At 37.1% G+C, this 26,420-nt stretch overlaps 1 protein-coding gene across 6 annotated transcripts in view; it reads left to right on the plus strand.

Annotated features, from left to right (window-relative positions):
* CCPG1 (cell cycle progression 1) overlaps positions 1–26,420 on the plus strand; it is a 42,068-nt gene that overhangs the window by 8,791 nt on the left and 6,857 nt on the right. For 3 of the 6 annotated variants that reach the window (XM_055537890.1, XM_055537893.1, XM_055537891.1), the window contains 8 exons: positions 10,829–10,897; positions 13,136–13,256; positions 14,921–14,997; positions 16,200–16,407; positions 18,161–18,256; positions 20,081–20,332; positions 21,429–21,455; positions 24,600–24,721. In XM_055537890.1, coding sequence (XP_055393865.1) covers positions 10,829–10,897; positions 13,136–13,256; positions 14,921–14,997; positions 16,200–16,407; positions 18,161–18,256; positions 20,081–20,332; positions 21,429–21,455; positions 24,600–24,721 — 972 coding nt within the window. The remainder of the gene's footprint in view (positions 1–10,828; positions 10,898–13,135; positions 13,257–14,920; positions 14,998–16,199; positions 16,408–18,160; positions 18,257–20,080; positions 20,333–21,428; positions 21,456–24,599; positions 24,722–26,420) is intronic. The other 3 variants (XM_055537892.1, XM_055537894.1, XM_055537895.1) reach the window with 3 other exon arrangements.

The raw sequence follows: 26,420 nt of genomic DNA on the forward strand, positions 1-26,420 counted from the left end.
AAGTGATGGGACCGGCTGCCATGATCTTCGTTTTCTGAATGTTGAGCTTTAAGCCGACTTTTTCACTCTCCTCTTTCACTTTCATCAAGAGGCTTTTGAGTTCCTCTTCACTTTCTGCCATAAGGGTGGTGTCATCTGCATAACTGAGGTTATTGATATTTCTCCCGGCAATCTTGATTCCAGCTTGTGCTTCTTCCAGTACAGTGTTTCTCATGATGTACTCTGCATATAAGTTAAATAAGCAGGGTGACAATATACAGCCTTGACATACTCCTTTCCCTATTTGGAACCAGTCTGTTGTTCCATGTCCAGTTCTAACTGTTGCTTCCTGACCTGCATATAGGTTTCTCAGGAGGCAGGTCAGGTGGTCTGGTATTCCCATCTCTTTCAGAATTTTCCACAGTTTATTGTGATCCACACAGTCAAAGGCTTTGGCATAGTCAATAAAGCAGAAATAGATGTTTTTCTGGAACTCTCTTGCTTTTTCCATGATCCAGCGGATGTTGGCAGTTTGATCTCTGGTTCCTCTGCCTTTTCTAAAACCAGCTTGAACATCTGGAGGTTCACAGTTCACATATTGTTGAAGCCTGGCTTGCAGAATTTTGAGCATTACTTTACTAGCATGTGAGATGAGTGCAATAGTGTGGTAGTTTTAGCATTCTTTGGCATTGTCTTTCTTGGGATTGGAATGAAAACTGACCTTTTCCAGTCCTGTGGCCACTGCTGAGTTTTCCAAATTTGCTGGCATATCGAGTGCAGCACTTTCACAGCATCGTCTTTCAGGATTTGAAAGAGCTCCACTGGAATTCCATCACCTCCACTAGCTTTGTTCGTAGTGATGCTTTCTAAGGCCCACTTGACTTCACATTCCAGGATGTCTGGCTCTAGGTGAGTGATCCCACCATTGTGATTATCTTGATCATGAAGATCTTTTTTGTACAGTTCTTCTGTGTATTCTTGCCACCTCTTCTTAATATCTTCTGCTTCTGTTAGGTCCATACCATTTCTGTCCTTTATCGAGCCCATCTTTGCATGAAATGTTCCCTTGGTATCTCTAATTTTCTTGAAGAGATCTCTAGTCTTTGCCATTCTGTTGTTTTCCTCTATTTCTTTGCATTGATTGCTGAGAAGGCTTTCTTATCTCTTCTTGCTATTCTTTGGAACTCTGCATTCAGATGCTTATATCTTTACTTTTCTTCTTTGCTTTTCGCTTCTCTTCTTTTCACAGCTATTTGTAAGGCCTCCTCAGACAGCCATTTTGCTTTTTTGCATTTCTTTTCCATGGGGATGGTCTTGATCCCTGTCTCCTGTACAATGTCACAAACCTCCATCCATAGTTCATCAGGCACTCTATCAGAACTAGTCCCTTAAATCTATTTCTCACTTCCACTGTATAATCATAAGGGATTTGATTTAGGTCATACCTGAATGGTCTAGTGGTTTTCCCTACTTTCTTCAATTTAAGTCTGAATTTGGCAATAAGGAGTTCATGGTCTGAGCCACAGTCAGCTCCCCGTCTTGTTTTTGCTGACTGTATAGAGCTTCTCCATCTTTAGCTGCAAAGAATATAATCAGTCTGATTTCGGTGTTGACCATCTGGTGATGTCCATGTGTAGAGTCTTCTCTTGTGTTGTTGGAAGAGGGTGTTTGCTATGAGTAGTGCGTTCTCTTGGCAAAACTCTATTAGCCTTTGCCCTGCTTCATTCCGTACTCCAAGGCCAAATTTGCCTGTTACTCCAGGTGTTTTTTGACTTCCTACTTTTGCATTCCAGTCCCCTATAATGAAAAGGACATCTTTTTTGGGTGTTAAAGGTCTTGTAGGTCTTCATAGCGGAGAAGGCAATGGCACCCCACTCCAGTACTCTTGCCTGGAAAATCCCATGGACGGAGGAGCCTGGTGAGCTGCAGTCCATGGGGTCACTAGGAGTCGAACACGACTGAGCGACTTCACTTTCACTTTTCACTTTCCTGCATTGGAGAAGGAAATGGCAACCCACTCCAGTGTTCTTCCCTGGAGAATCCCAGGGACGAGGGAGCCTGGTGGGCTGCCGTCTACGGGGTCGCACAGGGTCAGACACAACTAAAGCGACTTAGCAGCAGCAGCAGCAGGTCTTCATAGAACCGTTTAACTTCAGCTTCTTCAGTGTTACTGGTTGGGGCATAGACTTGGATTACTGTGATATTGAATAATTTGCCTTGGAAATGAACAGAGATCATTCTGTCATTTTTGAGATTGCATGCAAGTACTGCATTTCAGACTCTTTTGTTGACCATGATGGCTACTCCATTTCTTCTGAGGGATTCCTGCCCGCAGTAGTAGATACAATGGTCATCTAAGTTAAATTTGCCCATTCCAGTCCATTTTAGTTCACTGATTCCTAGGATGTCGACGTTCACTCTTGCCGTCTCCTGTTTGACCACTTCCAATTTGCCTTGATTCATGGACCTAACATTCCAGGTTCCTATGCAATATTGCTCTTTACATTATCGGACCTTGCTTCTATCACCAGTCACATCCACAACTGGGTATTGTTTTTGCTCTGGCTCCATCCCTTCATTCTTTCTGGAGTTATTTCTCCACTAAACAGATGCTAAAATCTGATAAAATATTAGAAATACAGGAAATAATTGACAATTTTGAGAGTGAGAAAGACTTTCTAAAGTAAGGTGTGAAATATAGGTTATAAACAGAGACCCTATTCTCTACCCTCAACATTTTACTACCTAAAATTTAAAAACATATTTGTGATAGAAGCTATTACTTATTTATTTATTTTTGGCTGTGCTGGGTCTTGGTTTTTGCATGGACTTTGTCTAGTTGCTGCAAGCAGGGGCTACACTCTAGTTGGGGTGTGTGGGCTTCTCCTTGCAGTGGCTTCTCTTGTTGCTGACATGGGCTCTTGGGCTTCAGTAGTCGTGGCTCCCAGGCTCTAGAGGCAGTGGTGCATGGGCTGAGTTGCTCCTCAGCGTGTGGGATCTTCCTGACCCAGGGATCAAATCTGTGTCCCCTGCATTAGCAGGCAGATTCTTTACCACTGTGCCACCAAGGAAGCCCTGAAGATACTTTTTTTAACTGAAGCATTTTAAGAAAAAAAGTTAGTAGCAAATGAACTAATTAATGACCCAGTTTTATTTTTTTGCTCATGACATGATGAGAAGTTAAAGATGGTTGTTACCTTTTGGTGAGGTTTTGGCGAAATAGGTACCTTTGTATGTTGGTGAAAGGCCTTCTCTAACAGCCTTATTTAAAGTTCTGATCCCTCCCTACCCCCTACTCTCTGCATTGTTTTCCCCCATTTACTTTATTTTTCTCCACAGTACTTTCTACCAGCTGACTTACTGTATCTGTCTTGTTTATTTCTGTAGGGTTGTTATTGGAACAAAAAGGATGTTTAAAAGTTTTTATTAGTTGGGATCTTGGGTCCTCTTTCCTTTATCCAACAAGGTCTGGTTTCAGGCAGGCATTTTCATATCCTTTTGGGGAGGTGCAAGTTCCAGAACCTTTGAAAAGCAGGATAGAAATAGGTTCCTGAAAGCTGTCTAGATTAACTGTCTTTGATCACATTTACAGCGCAGCAGCATTTTGGGGACCTTTGCTCACAGCCCATTGGTTGGCTTACATTGGAATTGTAGACGTGTGGGAGAATAATGCCCCCATTCTTCTCCATGGTATCTAATTCTAGAAGATACAGAAATGGAAATGGTACCTTTTTCATAGTAAAATGTAGCTACTCAGGAATGATGAGGGGCACCATCATATCAGGTAATATTCACTCCAGTTATACTTTATTAGGTGAAATTAATATTGTTGCTGTTATTAGTTTTGACAGCTGCCACCTCAAGTTGTTTTAAAATTGTGTGTTTAGTCTATGTCTGTCCTCTGGATTCAGTCCCCAGCTGCATACTTGATGTTTCAACTTGGATATGATAATAGTTGTCTCAAATTGGTATGTTCCCAACCAATTTACCAATTTTTTTTTTCATCACTTGCTGCTTTTAAAGTCTTTCGGTCTCAATGGTCATTTTTTTCTCGTATTTACTTAGGACAGGAGTCATCCTCATACCTTATATTCACTACATCAGGAAGCCCAGTTGGCTTATCCTTCAAAACACGTGTATAATTTGTCCACTTCTCACTGTCTTTGCTACCAGTCTGGTCCAAACCAGCATCATCTCACCTGGATTACTGTTCTTGCTTTGCAGATGGTCTTCCTGCTTCTGCCTTTGCTCCCTCCCAGTGCTGTCCTCATAGGGCAGTCAGGGTGATCTTCCTATTCCTCTCCTCAAAATTCTCCTGTGACTTTTAATTTCACTCAGGTTAAAGTGAAAAGTCTTAGGATTTGTAAGATCATGCATCATTCATCTCCCACTCCTTATCTCTCTATCCTCATCTGTTCCCACTTTCCTGCTTGGCCACTCCTCTTGAATCGCACAGGCCTCCTTGCTGTTTCTCAGAGATATGGGCTTGGTTCCAACCTTGTACCTACTGTTCATTTTGTCTGAAACACTCTTCCCCCAGTTAACTGCACAGCAGTTCACTCACTCATTGAAATCTTTGCACAAATATATCTTCTCAAGGAAGCTTTCCCTGATTATCCTTTCTGAAATTAAGCCTCTCCAACCGAGCATTTCTGTTTTCTTTTCCCATGCTTTCTCTGTAGTAGGAGATACACCATCGAACACACTGCGTATCCTATCAGTTTATGTTGTTTATCGGATGACTCTGGTGTGAAAGATGAAATGCATAGGAAAATTGAGATGAGTTTAATTCAGACTGTTGCAGTAGCGAGAAAGTTCATTAATGAGGAGTATCTCATAAAACCAAGGAATTTTATGGAGGCAAGTGAAATAAGGGGCTCAGGATGGATGGAAGTCTAACCTGGGGTTTTTTGAGGGCAGATTGGTCCTTTGCAAGTTAGCTGTTTGTCAGAACACAAAACAGGATGGGAACATTTCTCAACCTTCCTTGCTTTCCTGGAGCACAGGCTCAGATAGTTTTACTGATAGAATTTAAGCTCCAGGAAGGCAAGACTCCTATTTGCTTTATACATTAATATATTTTCAGTATCTCGCATGTGCTAAGAACTGAATAAATATTGAACGAGCAGATGGATAAAGGAATGAATTTAAAATGGTACCAACTATAGGCCCATCTGCTGGAGAGTGTGATTACACTAGTGTAGTATAATCCTTCTACCTTAAGAAGCTTCATAAAGGAGAGGTGAGAATTCGTGTAATAAATGTACATCCTAATATGCCTAGTATGTGCTATATTCTATATTGAAACCACATATTTGTAATGCTTAGTGCCAGATTCTCTTCCATAGAGTTCTACAAATCTTTCACTCTGTGAAGAAATGTTCCATAGGATTTCTTATGAAGTGAAAGTCACTTTCAGTAATTTGTTCTGGAGGATCTTATTATAAAGGAGTTTGGAGACTTTTGTCTTGAAGGCAGTGGAGACCAATTTTAAGTGATTGACTGACTAAGTGATCAGATTTATGTTGTAGGATAAACATAGTAGGGGCAGCCTTGGGAAGGAGTAACCAGAGAGGAATTTGAAACTGTAAGCAGAGATCTGTTAGAGAATTGTCACTATAATTGAAATGAGAAATGATGAAGTTGGATTAGGAAGTGCATAAGGATTTAGACTTGGGTCAAGGCAAAGTTTTAGTTGTTTCAAATGTGCTGTGCTTAGAAGCTCAGTTGTGTCCGACTCTGCGACCCCATGGACTGTAGCCTGCCAGGCTCCTCTGTCCATGGGGATTCTCCAGGCAAGAATACTGGAGTGGGTTGTCATGCCCTCCTTCACGGGATCTTCCCAACCCAGGAATCGAACTCAGGTCTCCCTCATTGCAGGTGGTTTCTTTACCATCTGAACCACCCGGGAAGCCCATTTCAAGTGTAATTATCCTTAAATCTAGGATTTTTGACCTGATGTTTGGTGGATTTTGCTTATCACCATATTATTTTTGGTTAATGCTCTTCTCTGAGATAGAAACAGGAAGAGCAGCAGGAAGATGATCTTAGTCTTGTAGATGCTGAGAAACCTACAAACAGTCATCCAAAAAGCACTGGGAAAATCCGTAGCTGGAGATAGGGATAAGAAACTACCCTGAGGAATAAAAGGAAGCCTGAGTCTGGAACTTCCCTGGTGGCTCAGATGGTAAAAGCATCTGCCTACAATGCAGGAGACCCCGGTTTGATCCCTGGATTGGGAAGATTCCCCTGGAGAAGGAAATGGCAACCCACTCCAGTACTCTTACCTGGAAAATCCCATGGACAGAGGAGCCTGGTAGCCTACGGTCCATGGGGTTGCAAAAAGTCGGACACGACTAAGCAACTTCGCTTTCACTTGAGTCTGGAAAAGGGCTCCAAGTTTATCATCTTCATAAAGTATATCCTTAGCTTTATAGCTTTAAGTTATTATTAGTAAGCCCCTCGAAGTGGAACAGGGAATGGGGTCAGGAAATGGTTCACAAAGCGATGCCTTAGCTGAGATAGAAGAGTGGGCACCAGAGTTTAGGTGGAAGTTAGGGGGTGAGGAACTGAGATCAGAATATGCAGAGTGCCTGAGTTAAGAGAAAGCTAAGTTTTTTAGGTTACTTGAAAAGGTTAAGGGAAAAAAGAAGGAATGAAGAGTGGATGAAGTGCTAGAGACAAAACACTTGATATTTAAGGCCTGTGAGCATTATCTTTAAGACTATGAAAATCTTAACATTTTTAAGGAATGACAAAATACCGTTTTAAGCAGATAACTCTGTAATGAGGAGGTTCAAATGCAATGGCAGTGTCCGTGAAAAAAGATGCAGAACTTGAGAGTTGTGAGTGAAGTTTTACTTGAGACAAAATGAGGACTGCAGCCTGAGAGACAGCACCTCAGATAGCTTTGAGAGACTGCTCCAAAGAGATAGTTGGGGAAGGTTGATATGTAAGGCTTTGGTGAAGGGGAGTTCAGTGCAATCAAGCCCTTACTTTACTAATCTAAAGACCTATTCCACCAGATTCCCTGGAGCACAGAGTGCTTCACTCCATCCTGAATGGCCTCAGAGGGTGTTTAATGTTAACAGCTACGACAGCACAGGGTTCAGTCTCCACAAAGGCAGATGGCAAACTCCGTTGTTGTTCAGTTGTTGGTGGACGCTCTTGGCAAGTGCCAGTTTGTAGTTGATAGAGGCTTTCAGAGTCAGTGTGTCTAGAATGGGGCTTAGACATATACTTTCTAAAATTTTAGTGCATGCAAATTTTTGAAAACATCTGAATTAAGAGCGTTCTTTAATAGGGCTGTGATTTTTGCTTCTCCAGACTCTTGGAGTTATGGCCAGTAGGGAATCTTTTTTTCCTCATTTGGGCTAGATGTCAAGCTTGTTCTTTCTCCAGGGCAAGTAAATAGAATTAAACAGGGATCTAATTAAAGTGGGCTCCTAGATTTGAGAAATTTAAATATGATAAAAAGTGTCAGTTTAGCAATGTATGTAACTTTCTTTTGAAATCTTGTCTTTATCTTCAGAGCAATTAGAATTATTGATTGGTAAACAAATAACTCTCTGGGGACTATCTGTTTAAATGAACTGTTTAAATGGAAATGACCTAGATAAGGGTAAGAGATACATACACATTAAATATCCCTGACAGGAAAGCCTGGTGTGCTGCAGTCCATGGGGTTGCAGAGTCCAACATGACTGAGTGACTGAACTGACTGACTGAACAGGTCTGGTGTTCCTGCAGTTTCAGAAGGTTGCCTGTGTGCAAGCCAAGATGTGCACTGGGAAATGTTGAGGGGTGAGATGGAACAGCAGTGAGAATGTGGGCTACTATGCTTAGTTGTTCAGTCATGTCCCAACTCTTTGCAAGGCCATGGACTGTAGCCTGCCAGGCACCTCTGTCCATAGGGGTTCTCCAGGCAAGGATATTGGAGTGGCCTGCCATGCCCTCCTCCAGGGGATCTTCCCAACCCAGGGATCGAACCCAGGTCTCCCATGTTAACAGGCAGATTCTCTACTGTTTGAGCCACCAGGGAAGCCCAAGAATACTGGAGTGGGTAGCCTATCCCTTCTCCAGGGCATCTTCCCAACCCAGGAATCGAACTGGGGTCTCTTGCATTGCAGGTGGATTCTTTACCAGCTGAGCTTCCAGGGAAGCCCATGGGCTACTCAGTTCAGTTCCATCGCTCAGTCGTGTCTGACTTTGCAACCCCATGAACTATAGCATGCCAGGCTTCCCTGTCCATTACCAACTCCTGAAGCCTACTCAGACTCATGTCCATCGCGTCAGTGATGACATCCAACCCTCTCATCCTCTGTCGTCCCCTTCTCCTACCTTCAATCTTTCCCAGCATCAGGGTCTTTTCCAGTGAGTCTGTTCTTCACATCAGGTGGCCAAAGTATTGGAGTTTCAGCTTCAGCATCAGTCCTTCCAGTGAATATTCAGGACTGATTTCCTTTAGGGTTGACTGGTTGGATCTTCTTGCAGTCCAAGGGACTCTCAAGAGTCTTCTCCAACACCACAGTTCAAAAGCACTCAGCTTTCTCTATAGTCCAGCTCTCACATCCATACAGGACTACTGGAAAAACCATAGCTATTTGAGGAGGTTCAGAAGTGGGGATTTGCAAAGGGAAGAGGGGCTTTCACATGGTGAAGAATGAATGCCTTTTTAGGCTTCAGCCAGTTAATCTCAAAGCCCTACCTACTTGTTGTTCTGTGTAGAATGGTTTTTCCAAATAGTCAGTTAAACCAAAATATCCTATATGTTCTCCCTTCTGTGGTTGGTTATTCAGTTCTTTAAAAATCTTTCAACTTTGTCTTCTCAAATCTCTAACTCCTCCTCATCTTCTTTACCCTTTCCCCCTTTGTCAATACTGGTTGAATTTAGGTGCTCATCTTTTCCATGGAATATTGCATTGATTCTTTCTATCCCACAGGTCATTTTTTTCTGCCTTTGTTTCTGTAGTGCTTTCCTCATTATCTCTTGGGAAATTTTTCCATGTCATTTTGTTGTTGTTAATGAGGAACTAGACCTTAATTTTTTTGTGATATCTCTCAATTTAAAAATTTTTGCTATTCAGTTAAAAAACATGCCGCCTAGCGTGACTGAAGCGACTTAGCAGCAGCAGCAGCAGCATGTCTAAAAACCTTACAACCTCATTTATAAAGCCTGCTTTAACCATTCTTTCTTCCAGCTAAGTTAACTACTCAGTCTTTGTGCAGTCTCATGTTAACCTGTAACTTTTAAGCTGTTATAAAACAATTCACATACAAATAGTAACATCAGAAAGTTGTTTTAAACTTGTGAAAACTGGTTCAATGAGAAATTGGGCTTTATGTAGTCAATCTAATAAGGAATGCTGAAATAAAATTGCTAAAATATAAAATAGGTTAATAGCCTATAGGGATTTATACTGAGCCTTTGGGGGATAGTATTTTCTACTAGACAGAAAACATGTATTTCACTCTAATAGTTTTTTTGTTTGTTTATTTTACAGTTACCTTTAAATTTAGAAACTGCCTAGGCCCTAATTAGTTGTAAATGAAACAATTAGTTTACTTCAGGTAAACTTACTGTAAAACATTCTGTCTAGTGTGATATTAAAAGTCACACAATTATCTTTATGTCTTATTCTAGATTTTGAATAATTTGTCTGAAAACATACTTATTTTGTAGTATTAGTGACTAGCCACCTCTCCATATCTTCTCTTTTTAAAATATTAATTTATAAGAGTTTTCAGAATCACTGATGAATGGTTCAAGTCTGTATTTTTTGCCCAGTTCTCATTTGTGCCTTAGTTCTGTATTATCTACAGTAGAGTTCCATTAAAACACTAACCATCAACTTGTATATAATGGATTCCCAGGATATGTGCAATAACAGAAACATTTATAAGATATGTGTAATGATAGCACTTTAATGAGCTTAGTTTTGAAATTTAAGTAGGAGTTTAGATAGCAAGGGAAGAATAAACCAGGTAAAGTGACCAGTGTGTTCTGATTTAGGACTTGAGTTTGTCTAGTCCTGGCAAGACAAGGAAATCCTCCTGAGCCAAAATAGTTAGATGGTCATATTGTGGAATGAAGGGGCAAGCTGGATCTGAAAGAAAATGTAGGATTCGGTCAGGCAGAGAAACAAAGGTGAGGAAGAACAATCTGACTGTGAGGAAGTCAACTGTTGAGAGAATGATGAATGGGGAACAGTCAGCTAGAGTAAAAGCCTATGTTATTGCCAATTTTCACAACTCTCTGATCCACTTTTGGTCTTTTTCTTCTCATGTTTTAATCTAACTGAAGCATTACCAACATGGTTATTTTCTTAAAAAGCATTTGATCGTCTTCCTTCCCTGCTTGAAAATATGAACTGCTTCATGATTGATGACAACACAGTAGACTTCATTTTGCTTGGCCTTTTAACTCTTCCAGTTTCCCTATGTGGTTTCCTCAGCCATGATTTTCACAGTGTACAGTTCATTGAAAACATAGACTTTACTCTAGCTGACTGTCCCCTAGAATGATGGATTCATCATTCTCTCAACACTTGACTTCCTCACAGTCCGATTTTTCTTCAACTTTGTTTCTCTGCCTGACCAAATCCTACATTTTCTTTCAGATCCAGCTTGCCTCTTCATTCCACAATGCGACCATCTGACTATTTTGGCTCAGGGGAATCTAAGTTTGGTTGTATTTGTTCATATTGATATGCAAACTTGTCTTGTCTGGTAAATCTATGGGTGGGTTGTCTCAGTTTCACCTGGGAGATAGTAAACCAGTCACATACTGTGTTGCCTATAGAATTTTTTAGAATGTTTTCCACATATCAATATGTTTTTGTATTTGTAGACCCGAAAAATGTCTGAGAACTCCAGTGACAGTGATTCATCTTGTGGTTGGACTGTCATCAATCATGAGGTATGTATTTAATATTTTTTGTACGGCAGCTTGTAGTATTATAGTGTTAATAATGATGTAAACTGGGTTCTTTGAAGGCTATTAGTTTTTTACATTTAAGCATAAGATTCCACTGATCTGTAGCTTGGACATTTTCCCTCCTACATTACACTCACTGCTGAAAACTCTTTATGAGGCAGCATCTTAATGTACATTGGTTTCCTCAACTTTGAGACAGTAGGCAGATACTTATTGAGGGCCTATTGGTCAGTCAGGCCTTGTGCTTTACTTATGTTCTCATATAATTTTAAGCAACCCTCTGTGGCATTAGATTTTCATTCTCATTTCATAGTTGAGAAAACCGAAGCTTAGAGAGATTTAGTACTTTGGCCAAGATTATACAGCTAGAAAACATCAGCAAGTGCATTTAAACAGGCCAGAAAGAAGCATGAAGAACACGTGTTCCACCTGTGTTGTGTTCTGTTACATTGTTACCATTGCAGAACGTCACAGGAAAAAAGACTATGACTAGAACTCTGTCACAAAGTGAATTTTATTATAGAAGTATGATGTTATGTGACAGTATATAGTAAATATTAATTTATTCTCTCACACTGGTAATATATATTAATTACAGAAAAAAAAAATAATAAAATAGTGATAAATAGAAGCAAAAGGGTAAAAATTATTTATACCTATATAATGTGTTAATGGATTTATCTATAGTTTTCATGTTTTTTTCCAGCCTCTTAGGCTTCACTTATTTTCCTGCATCAATAAAAATTTTAAATGGTATTTTTTTACAATTTCCCTGATAATTTAATGTTTAGACAATTGGTTAGTCATGTCTTTTAGACAACAACATTAACCAGACTTTCTGCAAGAAAGTTTTAACATTCCTTAGCAGCTGTACTAGTTAAAATTGAGTGGTTTCTTTTGTTTCTTCTTTTATTTTTTTTTAATAAATGACTTTTCTATTTTGAATATGTTTCTCCAAAGCTTAGATCAACTCTCATAGCAACAATTACTCCTTCAAGGATAATTAACAGTGTAGGAGCAAGGCAGTTGTGGGAATCTTCAGTGTGATGTAAGAGAGCAAACCTCTCTGGCGTGTAGCCAAGTGTGCCATTTGGGTGTTCTGTAGTAGAGATACCTTGTCACAGAGTTGATTATATTTGTACCTTTATCCCTCTTCCCTCCATATCTTGTTCTCAGGTTCTGCTCTTTCTTGCTAATGTCTCTTATGTGTATTTCCTTTATTTTTTTTACCATTGCTACCTTTCTGGCCAAGGCTAGGACTGGTCTCCCCAGTGGCTCAAAATTCAACCCAAACCTTGTGTCTGTTACTACTGTTCTTCTGCCACTTTAGCAAGCCCAAAGTCTTACATTCAGAATTCTCTTTAGGATTCAACTCAAACTCACTCCTTTAATGAAGTCTCTTAGTTATGTTGAGTTACATGTTTCAGGAGAACTCAGACCTTTTGATTTCATGATCAGTAAACTATAGGGTTGAGAGAGGGATCTGGAGAGAGACTGAGTCATTTTTGGATAACTTATTTTGCTAATTAAGATGAGAAAAAAAATCTGTTAAGATCCACTTTTATTAAAGACAAGACAATCTGACATCAAAGTAAAAACCTTGGAAGAATAAAGAAGAGTCTACTTTTACAGAGAACGTTTACTCTATTAGTGTAACGGTGGTGGTGGTTTAGTCACTGAGTCGTGTCTGACTCTTGAGACCCTATGGACTATAGCCTGCCATATTAATCTAATAGATTAATTTTAATGCTTGCCCTTAAAAATTTTTAGTCAGATGTTGTAATAAGTAGTTATTAATATATACTTGTGGCTGTTTCTCTGAATAGGCTTTAAATCTGAATTTTAGATTTCAGTTTTTTATACTCTGTGACACCTAGCAAAATGCCTTGGCTAGAGTAGTTCCATAAATGTTGAGTAGAAGCAAATTATAGAAATAGCTAAATGTAGAAATCCTCTGGGATTCAGATTGACTCTTGGGTTTATAGTGTGGTTAGAGTGTTTGACTTCTGGACTGACTCCTTTCAGAGTCTAAACCTGTGGCTCCCTTCTGCTGTTTCCCTGCTGTAGGTTTTATGGACTAAATTGAACAAAAGCAATAGATACTGTTCCCTTTGGAGTAAAGCAGCATCTGGGACTTTTAATAATGGAAGCATTTACAGGTAGTCAAATCTAGCTTTGGGTAGCTGATAGACAATTAACTGATGATCACTTTTTCTCTAGGGGTCTGATATCGAGATGGTGAGTTCTGAACATGGTGCAGCTAGTGACAGCTGTGAGCCTGCTCCAGAAAGTGCATCTTTATCACAGGAGGAGCTGCAAGAATTGCAGGTAGAGCAGGGAGGTAAGTGTAAAGAAGTCTGATGTTTTTGTTTTTCTTGATAGGATATGTGAGCAACATGAATCTTGCCTTCTTTCTAGGTGGGCAGCCTTTCTGGCTAGTCTAAACCAGCAGATCCCTGAAAGACTAGTGTGATGCGGTGGGCAGGCCTAAAGAACCCAGTAGCACCAACCTGCCCAGGGGCCTTATTTGTAGCTATAGTGGGCTTCAGTATGAATGCTTGATACTGCTAGTGTAATCGGTAACTAAATATTATTCATCTTGATTAAGACTGTTGATGCACAGAATTATTTATTCATCAGAAGGGGTTTACTCAACTCTTCTACAGTTACCACACTTCAGAGTACCTTTGGTTATAGGTAGTGAATGGTGTTTAACTACTGTATTACATTGATGTTATATATTCTTCTATGGGATTTGATGCCCACATTAATTATATAGAGAATTAAACCCAAATAGTTAATGCAGCTTAATGTTTAAATTACTTCTTAAAGTTTTTTTAAAAATTGCATTAAAATGTAAACAGGGCATTTCTCCGTCAGGAGAATTAAAGTGGATGTGTTAAGGCCAGAAAAATAAAAGATTTATGCCTGTTAATCTTATTTTGAGCCCATGTGTTGATTGCTGTTCTCATTTGAGCAGTGATTTTCATCTTTCATGGGTCAGATTTTGAGAATCTGAAAGCTATGCATGGTCTCTTCAAAGAAATGCATATCTTTAGATATGTGTTATAAAAATTTTTTTTTCATACTTCCTCAGGGGTCCTTGGACCCAAGACTAACTTTGTTGAGGAGTCTTATCTCCAAATTAATATTCTGTTGGGGCTATATTACATGCACAAATAGTGGTTTCTTTTTTTTTGTTGTTCTTTTGTTATTTTGGAGGAGTTAGATAATGAAAAATACACATGTATGATAGAAAAGCAAAGGATGACCAAAAATTCAAAGCCATCTATAATTCTTTTGATTCTGAAGATAATGTTATACCAACAATGCATGTGCTTTGCTATGCATAAAACCTGGTGCTTATTATGTACTGTTTTTGTTTTTAGCTTCTATTAAAAATTTACAGCCTTTTTCATTAAAAATATGACAAACTAATTTGTATATTTTTTTTCTTATAAGTTTCTTATAAAATATATCTGTTGTGGTGACATTATTTAGTTTTTCTGTATTCGAGTCATTGTTTTTTATAGTCCATTTTTTATTATAAAGAATTTGTAATTTGAAGCCATAGTTTTGATCCTTGTGTTACCAGGCATTGACAGTCATTACAATAGTGGTACATTTAGGAATTTTGAATAAACTTAAGAATTCAGGAAATGTGCTCTCACTGATCTGAGAATGAGTTTTCCATATTAACAGGTTTTTATAAACACCTTGGCTTAAGTACTTTGGAATTGTAAAGTAGAGATTGTTTATTCAGAGTTTATAGTTTTTGTAAATTTTTAAATGAGTTCAGTTCACTAAAATTATCTCAACAATTTCCAGTAGTTGTATTTGAAATGCAGAGATCTTTTTAACAACAATAGAGTGATTGTTATAATTGCACGTAGCTTTTCATTGCATCCACTTTAAAAATGAGGAATAGATTTTATTTACCCATATTATATGCAGACTATAAAAAGTTGATGAAATATAATTAAATTGACCTTTGCTTTATGTCAGAGAGCAGCCAAAATGGCACAGTGTTACTGGGAGGAGCTGCTTACCCTGCTTTGGAGGAAATGAAGTCAGCACTCGAGGTAACCTTGTGTTTTACTCTGGATATTTGATAAACAGTAATTCTTAGAGAATACTAATTAAAGCTGCCATTTCTGTTTGTGAATTTTGTCTATAAATAGCTTTTGTTGAAAAATTTGGATTTGCAGGTTGGTCACTTTTAAATTTAAAGTTAGCTTCCATTTTAATGCCTAATTAAGTGAAGTAAATCGAAGTCGCTCAGTTGTGTCCGACTCTTTGCTGTAGCCTACCAGGAATTTTCTGTGGAATTTTCCAGGCAAGAGTACTGGAGTGGGTTGCCATTTCCTTCTCCAGGGGATCTTCCCAACCCAGGGATTGAACCTGGGTCTCCCACATTGCAGGTAGATACTTTACCATTTGAGCCACCAGGGAAGCACACTATTAATTAAGTGAAGTATCTTTTAATTTAGAAAAGTGATTTCTTGGTTATGTGTTAAAGATTGATTCTTTTAACATCTAATATTTTCTTTGGAAATATATTACATTCTTGAATTATATTGAGAAATTAAGGGTTCATATGTAAAATGAGAGTTAATTTTCAAACTTGAGAACAAACTAAATCTTGTCCTTTGGCATTTTACTTGACTTCTGCGTACCTATGGCTGATTCTTGTTGATGTTCGACAGGAAACCACAGAATTCTGTAAAGCAGTTATCCTTCAATTAAAAAAATAAAGTGGCAAAAAACCCCACACTCTTAAGTGCAGTTGTGTATCAAATATAATACTGTATTGATCAAATGTAATAAAGTAACAATAATTGCTCAAAAAAAACTAAATAGCTGGATGATCTTTACATGTTATAGCTGTTGAAGTTTATTAGAAAATTTAATCAATCTTTTATGGATTTCCTGACCATATAAATAAACCCATATTTATTTATTACAACCCAAATAAACCCATAGTACTGGTGAGAAATGAATCCTCTCCTTTTTGTGGACTTTGGGTTTGAAAGATGGATTTGTTTCTCAACTCCTGCAGGAATGAATGGTGGGCAAGCAGTTTGATTTAATTCTGAGAGAGAGTTGCTGTCAGGTTTGATGGTGTTTTCATACTGAAAGATGAGTCTACTCTTGAGTACTCCTTTCCTATTGAGCAGGACTTATTTTAAACCCAATCATCATGCTACTTAAGTATACTTAGGAAATGTAAGGGCCATATGTATTTGTTGAATATGTCTCTAAAATTATGATTCTAATTCTAAAGGGAGAGGAAGAAAAGTTACCTGATGACAATCTCTATTTTGGAACTGTCAGTGATGATTCTGATATTGTTACACTTGAGCCACCTAAGTTAGAAGACATTGGAAATCAAGAAGAAGCAATAATTGTTAAAGAAGCAGAGAGTCCAGAAGACTTTAATAACATGGGCTCTTCCTCTAGCAGCCAGTACACGTTTTGTCAGCCAGAAACGGGTAAGAACTACATAGCGAATACACTATGGAGGCTTAGGACTCCTGTGATGACATTGTATGTAATGGCTGGTTTTCTGACCCTAAATATCAAAGTTATGAGTATATTTGGGTAAAATGCAAGAAAAATTTTTGTAAAAATGTATCATTTTATCTACTGTTTTCCTAGACCCAGGGCCTAGAGCACAGTAGTCCAATAAATACTATCTTTTATCATTAAAAGAAGGAAAAAAAAATAGCTTTAAGAGATTTGTTAATGTCTCAAACACTCCAAAATGCATTGGACAATTTTAAGGTCTTTAGGAGTGGGAGATTGAGCCATTATACCTAAAAAGCAGGAGAATATTAAGATCTTGAGTTACAGTGGTACAAATTTTTTATTACAGAAACAGTGAAAGAAACTTTTTTTGAGCCTTCCAGATCCATTTAATTATCAGTCACTCAACAATCATTTTTTGTGTGCTACCATGTGCCAAACAGGATTTAAGGAACTGGCAAAACAGGAGTGTCCTAAAGCCCCCAAACTGGGATCTTTCACTTTAGACTGAGTTATGAAAATGTAGCTATTATGAGTCACATTCTTAATGCAGTTAATGCCTGTTGTTCAGACAGAATCATTTGGAGGTGAAATGTGAGTTACTGAGCTAATTCCTTCTGTAATTCTTTGGCTCAGTTTTAGGGACATATGTAACATCTTTTGGGGTAATATAAATATTTAAATACAAAGTTATAGAAAATAACAGAAAGAAATCTATATTTAACCAAAGGTTATTAACCCCCAGTTATAATTTAGGGTGGATTGTGGGAGAGACACCTGGGGCATTGCTGGTGTTAATACGAAATTCCTAATTTGGTGCAAAAACAAGAATGTGTAGTATTTATTTCAGATCATTTTCTTCGATTTTACCAGTCTTTGTTTCATTTGCCAGAATCAGACTGTGGGAATTCTGTTATTCCAGTTTAAGATAATAAAATTCAAATAGGGTTAAACTAGATGCTGATTTAATTGGAGAGTATTTGTGGGCCAGAGGTGTAGTCAGATTGAAGCCAGGAGCATTGTGGAAGAGTTCAAGTAGATATTTAAGAAATGATGCCACACACTGTTGATTGTTTTTCCATGAACTTCAGTATTTCAAAGCACATTATTCTAGTTTTAATCTCCTTTTTGAACTTGGACTTCCTAGAATTTTAGATTCACTTAAGCAGAATATTTTTCAGATGTATTTTTATCCATTGTTCTGTTTCCCAGGGAATTATTTCAGTAAAAGAAATGCTAAAAAATAATTTTAAATAACATTTTGGACTATGTTGAAAATAGTCTATATACATCAGTTGTTAAGAATTTTTGTTCTCTTCCCTTAGCAGATATTTTTCTTGGTTGGTAAAATTTCCTGCTATCTGTTGCTTAGTTTTGTTTGTTTTTTCCCTTTCCCTGTCTTCTCCATCTCTATAGAATTTAAGCTTCTTTTTTTTTCTTCTTATAAATTAGATTCTTGTGGCAGTAACCTTTTCGTTGGTGTAAGAACATTTCCCAGTCCCTCCATATGACCCTCTCCTCCCCTAAGGAAGCAGAGTTGGTAGTTGTATAAAAGTTTGTGTTGTATGTGTTTTTTAAAAAGTCATGATTTTTAGATTCTGATGGAGCATGTGATCATGTTAAGTGATAATTAAACAAGTATTTTTCAATTCTCTTTTTCCTTTTTATTCTTTATAATAAAGCTTTATACATCTTTTTTTCCCTGTTTATTCACAAAAGAAAGATGGTGGGAGAAGCTGTGGAAGATTCCTGAATGCATAAGGGGATGGGATGAACAGCTGAAACACCATGTTCCTAGCCAACTCACTTTCCAAGGTGGTGTGACTAAATCTGATCAGCTTTTCTAGAGCTGAGTGTTCCTAGTCACATTTACTATTTACTTAGTGCTTTAAAGATATCTATTGTAATCTGTGATACTCTGAACAGGTGTTCAAAATTGATCTTGTAAGAAAGCTGGCTAAGCTCTTTGCATGCCTTTGCACTGCTTGCATCTTGGACTGTGGGCCAAATTATGCTTTAAAAGAAGTTTGAAAATCAAAGTATCTCAGCTGTCATATGTATGGGTTAAAAAAGATGGAAGCATTAGAAGAATGTGAATTTTTTCATTTGGGCCAGCCTAATCAGTTTACTTAGAATGCGTAATGTAGGCAATAAGTTAACGTAGAATTGAAAATTTAAAAAATTTACAAATGGTTTGTTTTTATATTTACCCATCTTAAGTATGTCAGAAAGTCTGAATTAAGTACTTCAGCCATGATCATGAATGCCTTTATATTATGTGATGCTTTGTTAAAGTCTTCCTTTCTTTCTCTTTGTCCAAGAAATGTAAGCTCACAGCTGAGGCTATGACATCTTGGAAAAACTAGTGATCAAGAATAACCAGATAAACATGATGGGCATAAGGGTTTTGACCCAAAGATCTCTCAGTGACATCTTTGTTATTAACTATTAGGAATATAATATTGAATGAATATAATATAATATAATACTGAATGAATATTCAGTAGTGCCTTCTGTCTTTGTGTCTACTGTTGTAATTTGAGAGTCAACTGAATTCTCTATGATCCAGCTTTTAAAAGTATTGTCTAACCTAAGTCAGCAGCTTTGCTGTGGCATGGATACCCTGTCTTCTGAAGAAGTGTTTTGCTTTTTCGAAGCATGAATGTTTGTGGTTTTTGGAGCTCTTTGTATCAAATTTATGTTCACATTTTATTCTTACTTGTAGTGCTTTTTTTTTCCTTCTCCCTGGCCTTTGGAAATTATTACTGAGACATCTAATCTGCCTCAGCATATAGTTTATTGATATATGGGACAATATTAAGAAATAATACATTTGAAAAAACTGAAGATGGTTTTTTCCAATGAATATGCTTCTAGTACTTGAGATTTCTTGTGGTTTTTTTTTTTTTTCTATTTGTTGTTCTTTATTCTTTTCATAAAGGAGCAGCACAAGACTAGTGCTTAATATCGGAGATAGCTGTTGTGTCACTTCCTCATGCTGACATATTTACTAGAGGGTAAAATTAATAACCTTCTAGTAAGAGTGGCAGTCGAAGGGAAGGGCTCATCTGACTTCTGGAAGCCTGGGTTAAACTACAGTGCTTTGAACCTTGATTTGGGGCCCATAGGATGGAAATAAAACTAGGGGCTAGTACACTCAGGGAAACTTTTGGTAGTTATTGTCTTGTTTAAATCACAGGAACTGCTTATATACTTCCCCCTGTTCCTTAAACAGTTGAGCTTAAATTACCTCCATTTGAAATTGAAGAGATAGAGGTTTTTTTTTTTTTTTTTTTTTTTTTCACTTCTAGAAATAGCATTTATGGCGCTAATAGCAGTGAAACTTAATAGGCTGTGAGAATAATTGTTTTAATGGTATAAAGTATATGGGAGGTTAAAAAAAGAAAAAAGCCAAAACCAGACCCTCAGTGGCACACAATATAGTTAAAAAAAAGTCTTAGATATCACAATTGAAATCTTTGGCTTTATGTTGATAAATTTGAAAATTTAAGTTTTGTTTCTGTTGTGTTGTTTTTATTCTTGGCTGTCTTATGTAAAAAGGCACGTATGGATGGCAATCTAAATCATATTTATCAGGAAAGTTTTCTAAAGTATTTATCTCCATTTTTTTTTAAACAGTATTTTCATCTCAGCCTAGTGACGACGAATCAAGCAGTGACGAAACCAGCCATCAGCCCAGTCCAACCTTTAGACGACGTCGTGCCAGGAAGAAGACTGTGTCTAGTTCAGAGTCTGAAGAAAGGCTACTTGCTGAACAAGAGCCTGAACCCCCTCAGGAGCTATGTAAACGGCAGTTCAGTAGTGGTCTCAATAAATGTGTTATACTTGCTTTGGTGATTGCGATCAGCATGGGATTTGGACATTTCTATGGTAAGTATTTGAAAATTTGTTTTATATAAAGTGATGGTGAAGAGTGAGGCATTCTGGGAGCTGTTTCAGTGTCATCCTTGAAATATATGACATTAGAAAACATACTTGTTTGAGCCTTAGTTTTCTTGTGGAAATTGGGGATAGTGTTGCCTTATAAAGCTGTTTGCGCTTAAATGAAAACAGTATTTAAGAAATGTAAGGGCTGTTCATATATATATATATTATTAGGAGGATTATTTAAGTTCCATTTGTAACTATTTGTTACATTTGACATGAATGTCACAGTAATTGGTGCTCATTTCTACCTTCAGGTTTCATGCAGGCATTATATTTTATGACTCTTATTACTTCTGTGATTCACATGATTTAAGAATTCACTTGTATTATACTTTGCTCAGTGTTATTTACATTGGTTAATTAATCTTATTTACATTGGTTAATTATTTTCTTGATGCAAAGCCTTTGAAACTACCCTGGTGAAAGAGGAAGGGATTCCACGTGGTATTTTTCTTTTGGGAGCCTAACCATTGAATCTTATTTAAGTTGTATATTTGTACAAAGATAAGACTATTTGAGAACTGAACATTTGTACTTTTTGCTTTATTAAAAATTTGAAAAAGTTTAAACAAATGTCTTAGATCTTGCCAACTTCACAACTTGCAGTTTGCCTTATATTAACTACATTTAGGATTTTTGCCTATATAATACACAGTTTAGCTTTCTGAGTAATCTGGTTCCTTCCAGTAGTGTGTTCCTTAAGATTCAAGAATTACATGTACCCTGTATTGATTCATAGAAAAGATGTATTATTCAATATAGTGTAATATGAGAAGAAACTTAGTGAAGATAATCAATTCTTGTTTAAAGTGAGAGAAATATAAATCTGTTTCTTCTTGTCTTTAACTTTATATTAATAAAAAATAAGTATTTAGATGCCTGGTGGATGTCTGCTTGAATTTAATACTGGGACCTTTTGATTTGTATCTTCCCTTGAAGTTTGTTATAGTGAGATTTGACTTGAAATATATACTTGTTTATTATCTAGCTAGAGCAAATGTATGAACATTCTTTTGAGCATGGTTTTTTCCCATTGCAGGTAAACGTGGAGGTAACAAAGGAGAAGGTGTAATTTTAATCTTTTTTTATTACTAAAAAAAAATTGGACAGTGATTTAATGTTAATCCACATTGCATTAAATCTCTGCAAAGTGCATGACCTTTAAGTATTTTGTAGAAAGATTAACTTAGGAGTGCTTTTAAAAACTGATAAATTATTGCCCTCTTATTTAAGAATTTTGTTACTTGTAAAATATACTTTATTAATTATATTGAAAATATTTTCCTGTAGTACTTCAGATCAGCTTTTCAGAATAGGAACAACCTTCATAATAATAGGTCTATACATTAATGAGACTGGCTCAGTGAACATAAAAAACTTAATCTGAATGATAAGTTTTTCATGGTTACTTTTAAAGGATATCACGGGTTTTTTTTATTAATTGTGGCACTGATCTCAATACTTTGAGTTCTTTTGAGTTGATGTTAGAGCCAGCTTGAATTTCCCAGGCAGTGTGAAGTCAGTCATTGCATTCCATAATTAGTCATTTGCTTTATAATCATTTATCAAGAACACACTACTAAATCATTCAGAACATTCACCAACCTTGGTGCCATGTAAATTTGGAGTGTCATATCTATGTTGGATGGAAGAGAGAACTATTTGGAAGGGCTGAGGATAGTAAAAGAATACTGTAGGTATTTGGTACTGCTTCTCCTGAAAGTCCTTACAAAATTTTTTGAAAATCACAATTAAGCACTTATCTTGTTCTTTCTTTTACCTGTAGACTCTTCATATTCTAAATTGACAATGAAATTCAATTGATTTGTTTTCCTCATGGAGTTGCTTTAAGTATAGGCTGCCCTGCTTTTCAGCAAATAACATAACGATATAACTAGGTGCTAAGTTATGAAGCACAAATAAGAATCATAGCTCAGACTATGACACTGAGTCAGTCATCCAAGAGGAGGTAGGATTTGAGTTGGGTCTGGACTTCCACACACTCCAATGTGGAAGGAAAGCAGAACATGCTATCGGTGGAGAACCTGATAACCTGAAAGGAAACTTGATAAGTTTGGGAGCACTGAAAAGACTGGCAGGATTGTATAGCCAGGTATAGAAGAGATGTTTAGAAATAATGGAATATAAGGTTGGAATATGTGGGATGCAACTATACTGTAAAACATCTTGGAATCTGAGCAGGAGAGTTTGATTTATAGTGACCCGAAGCAGTAATTTTAGAGGAAAAGTGAAAAAGATAGTGTGGGATAGTGTGGGAATAGTCAAGTAGAAGGTTTGGTAATTCAGGTATTTGGTGATCAGGGGCTTGACTGTTTTAGTGAAGGTGGGGATAGAGAGAAGGTTGGTGAAACAAGGAACATGGAATACCAGTGGAAAACATAACTTTGAGCCAGGGATACTTGAGATAGTGGTGGTTTACTTTTTAAATTCCAAGAAGTGTGTTAGCTTCTTTACTTTAGGTGGTGGGGGGAATTAGAGGGATGCATTTTTTGGTCAGTGATAAAGTTAATAGATGGTGAGCACAGTTTGGTTTACCTGGCGTGCTGCAGTCCATGGGGTTGCAAAGAGATACAACTGAGCAACTGAACTGAACTTTATTTTAGAGTGAATTAGGGCAGGTGCTGAAGTGGTTTTGTTTTGTTTTACTGAAGACACCCCAAAAATTGTGCCCGGCAGGCAGATGGATGTACTGGCTGGAAGCTCTGGTGAGACTGAGACACTTTATCTGTAGAAAAGAAGCCTTACTGCAGTGGTAGAAAAAACCAACAGTGGGTTAATGTGATTAAGGTAGGCAGATTTGTGGACAGAACCAGAAAGCCTTACACCCTGGGTTGTAACACTTTATGGTTTACAGCTGAAGGTGTAGAAGGGAAAAAAAAGCTAATGGTGGGATTGATTGATAAGGGGCATGCTGATAGTCATCAAACATATGCTGCGTAATAGTACCACAAACTCAGATCTCAACACATAGTTTTAAGATATTTCCCAGTGGCCAAAGGAATTCATTCTGTTAGCAGTTTTGAGGGGGGGGGGGGGGGAAGCAATTTTCTGTTGCCTTGGAACTATAGATAAATTTATTTTAATATTTCAAAGGATCTGAGATTTTTCGGAATAATAGGGAAACATATTTGAATTTTTTTTTTTGTATTTCTGTTTTTCTTTTGAGAAGTGAATTCTAACAGAGTATCATAGCTGTTAACTGGTAATAGTTGTCTGTAATTTGGCAAAAGTTTTAGGTGATTTTCAAGATGTATTAAAGAAATAAGTTTTTTTTTCAGAAATCAATAAACTATTCATTATTATATTCTTTCACTACAAAATTCTGTGATGTGATGCCACTCAGAGATGTAGTATTATGGTTGCCAGATGCATTTGGCCTTCTTTTTGATTTAGTGTTTTTTCTCATGCATGAAGCATGTAGCAGCATTTGAACAGCATGTCTTGGCAAATTAACAATTTGATTTTTAGGGTGAAAATATAGAGCATCCTGGTTAATTTATGATTCATGGGGGTAGGGATGGTGATATTCCCATACAGGCCTAACTAGTGCAGAGTTCTTAAAAGATCTGGCTTTGAGAATGGTGGATAATCATAGTTAGCCAGTTGTTTTCCTTGCTATTCTTTTTAGGCTTATGCTATATCATTTAGGCAAAATATAGTGAGAAAAAAATTTTCATTTTTCTTTAGTGACTAGACTGCATGATTTGTTCTTTTCTCTGTTGAAGTGGGGAATGCAACACTTTATGTACCTCAGAGGGCCCTTAAATACAACAAACTTGAGTGCTTTCAATATAATAAGACAGAAACATGACATAAATTATTTTGCTTGATAGAATAATATGGTCTGGCTTGTTTTAATCAAAAGAATAGTGAACTGCTTAAATATACCTGGTATATGCTAAATATAATAAAAATTATATTAACCTGTTTGGCCTGATTTATAAATTAGCGTCCATCTATTGCCATTTAATGAATGGCACCATAAGATTTTACTTATTCTTTCTTTGTTTATATAATCAGAATTTTTTAAAACTGTGAAATATTTTGTAAAACTGCGGTATTTTGAAGAAAATGATCCTCTCTGGATCAAGCAGTTAAATATATGCAAATTATGTGTTTCATTGTATATTTTAAAATATTGGTAATTGTGACATTTATATATCTTTAATAAAAAAATTTTTATTTTTAGGCACAATTCAGATTCAGAAGCGTCAACAGTTAGTCAAAAAGATACATGAAGATGAATTGAATGATATGAAGGATTATCTTTCCCAGTGTCAACAGGAACAAGAGTCGTTAATAGAATATAAGGTATGTTCTAGTAACGAATTTATAAAATTGTGTCATCCAATAATTATTGTGCTATTCAGATACAAGTACAGTGCAGATTAGTAAATCAATAATAGTATTGGTAATTGTTGACTGAGTACTTACGTGTCCTGGTCAGTGTTGTACCTTACGTATAGCATTTATTGCCACATCCCAGTGAATTAAGCAAGTATTGATACTAATTTTATTTTATAGATAGGAAAGAGATTCAAAAAAGCTAAGTAACTTTCTCAAGTCTGGCAATCAACAAAGCTGAATTTAATTTTGTTTATCTGACTCCAAAGATTTTCTTCCTAATCACTATATTATAGTTAACATTATTTTAATTGATATTATATATAAAACATTATTAGGCGACTTCCCTGGTGGTCCGATGGTTAAGAATCCACCTTACAATGCAAGGAACACCTGTTCGATCCCTGGTCCGAGAAGATGCCACATGTTGCGGGGCAGCTGAGCGCGTGTGCCACAATTGCTGCAGCCTGCATGCCCTAGAGCCTGTGCTCTTCAACAAGAGAAGCCACTGCAATGAGAATCCCAAGCCCCACATTTAAGAGTAGCCCCTACCTGCTGCAACTAGAGAAAGCCCTCGTACAGCAGTGAAGACCCAGCATAGCCAAAAATAAATTTTAAAAAACCATTATTATTATTAACATTATTTTTATAGAGCCAAGCAAAACATTTCATTCAGTGAGAGAGAAAGAGGAGAGTTTGTACTTTTTTCTAGGAGCCACCCTTGCTCATGAGGAATAATCGGGCAGTCCTTTTTTCTGGTCTCATGTCAGTTATGAAGACAGAGAAAGCATGCAATGAAAATACCTGAAATTCACCTAGGTCCAACAGGACTCTGCTTTCCATTCTGGGTTTATGAGGATTAGCAAAGTATTTCCTCTCTAGTTCTTGCTTTGGAAGGGTGTTGGGATTATAGTAAACTCAGGGTAGAAAGGTAAACTGTTCCTTTTTCCTTCCGTTTCCCTAAATTTCCTTCACAATGTATATGCTTCACAATGTAAATTTCCCTTCTTTATGTATATATTCCTTTTGTTTTATTTTTTTTATATACTCTTTATAGGGTTATGGTTGTATTTCTTTGGAAGACAGAATCCCACTTAATATCTGAATTATATCTTTCAGGGATGGACTACTGAAGTTAATTGTAAATAGTGTAGTTTTCTCTGCCTTGAGCAGTGTGATAGTCAGTCACGTTGGACTCTGCGATCCCATGGACTGTAGGCTGCCAGGTTCCTCTGTCCATGGAATTCTCTAGGCAAGAATACTAGAGCTATGCCCTATTCCAGAAGGGCGTGTCAACCTCTTGAATTATAACCTCCTGAGTTGCCTTGAGCAGAGGATGTTACAGAAAGGAGCAGCCATTTTCTTCTTTACTATGAAGGTTTCTGGTTGCATAGAATGATGTTGGCTCTAAGGAGACTCACCCTGTATGGATCTTTACTGAATTAGTTCTTGCAAACCTCTTGTCTCCAGCTGCTAAATGTGGTTTGGAGTTTGAAGATCTTCATGGAAGACCTGTCCAGGATCTGCTTCGCCACTTAATTCAAGATTTTAGAGTTTACTGGATACAGAATATTGTACCCTCTAGTCATCCTGTGGCACTCCCTGTGCTTGTGCATTTAAAGATAATACTGCATTAGTCTGTTCTACTCCATAGTTCACTTAAAAA

Source organism: Bubalus kerabau, chromosome 10 (genome assembly GCF_029407905.1).
Source record: "Bubalus kerabau isolate K-KA32 ecotype Philippines breed swamp buffalo chromosome 10, PCC_UOA_SB_1v2, whole genome shotgun sequence".
Taxonomy (NCBI): Eukaryota; Metazoa; Chordata; class Mammalia; order Artiodactyla; family Bovidae; genus Bubalus; species Bubalus kerabau.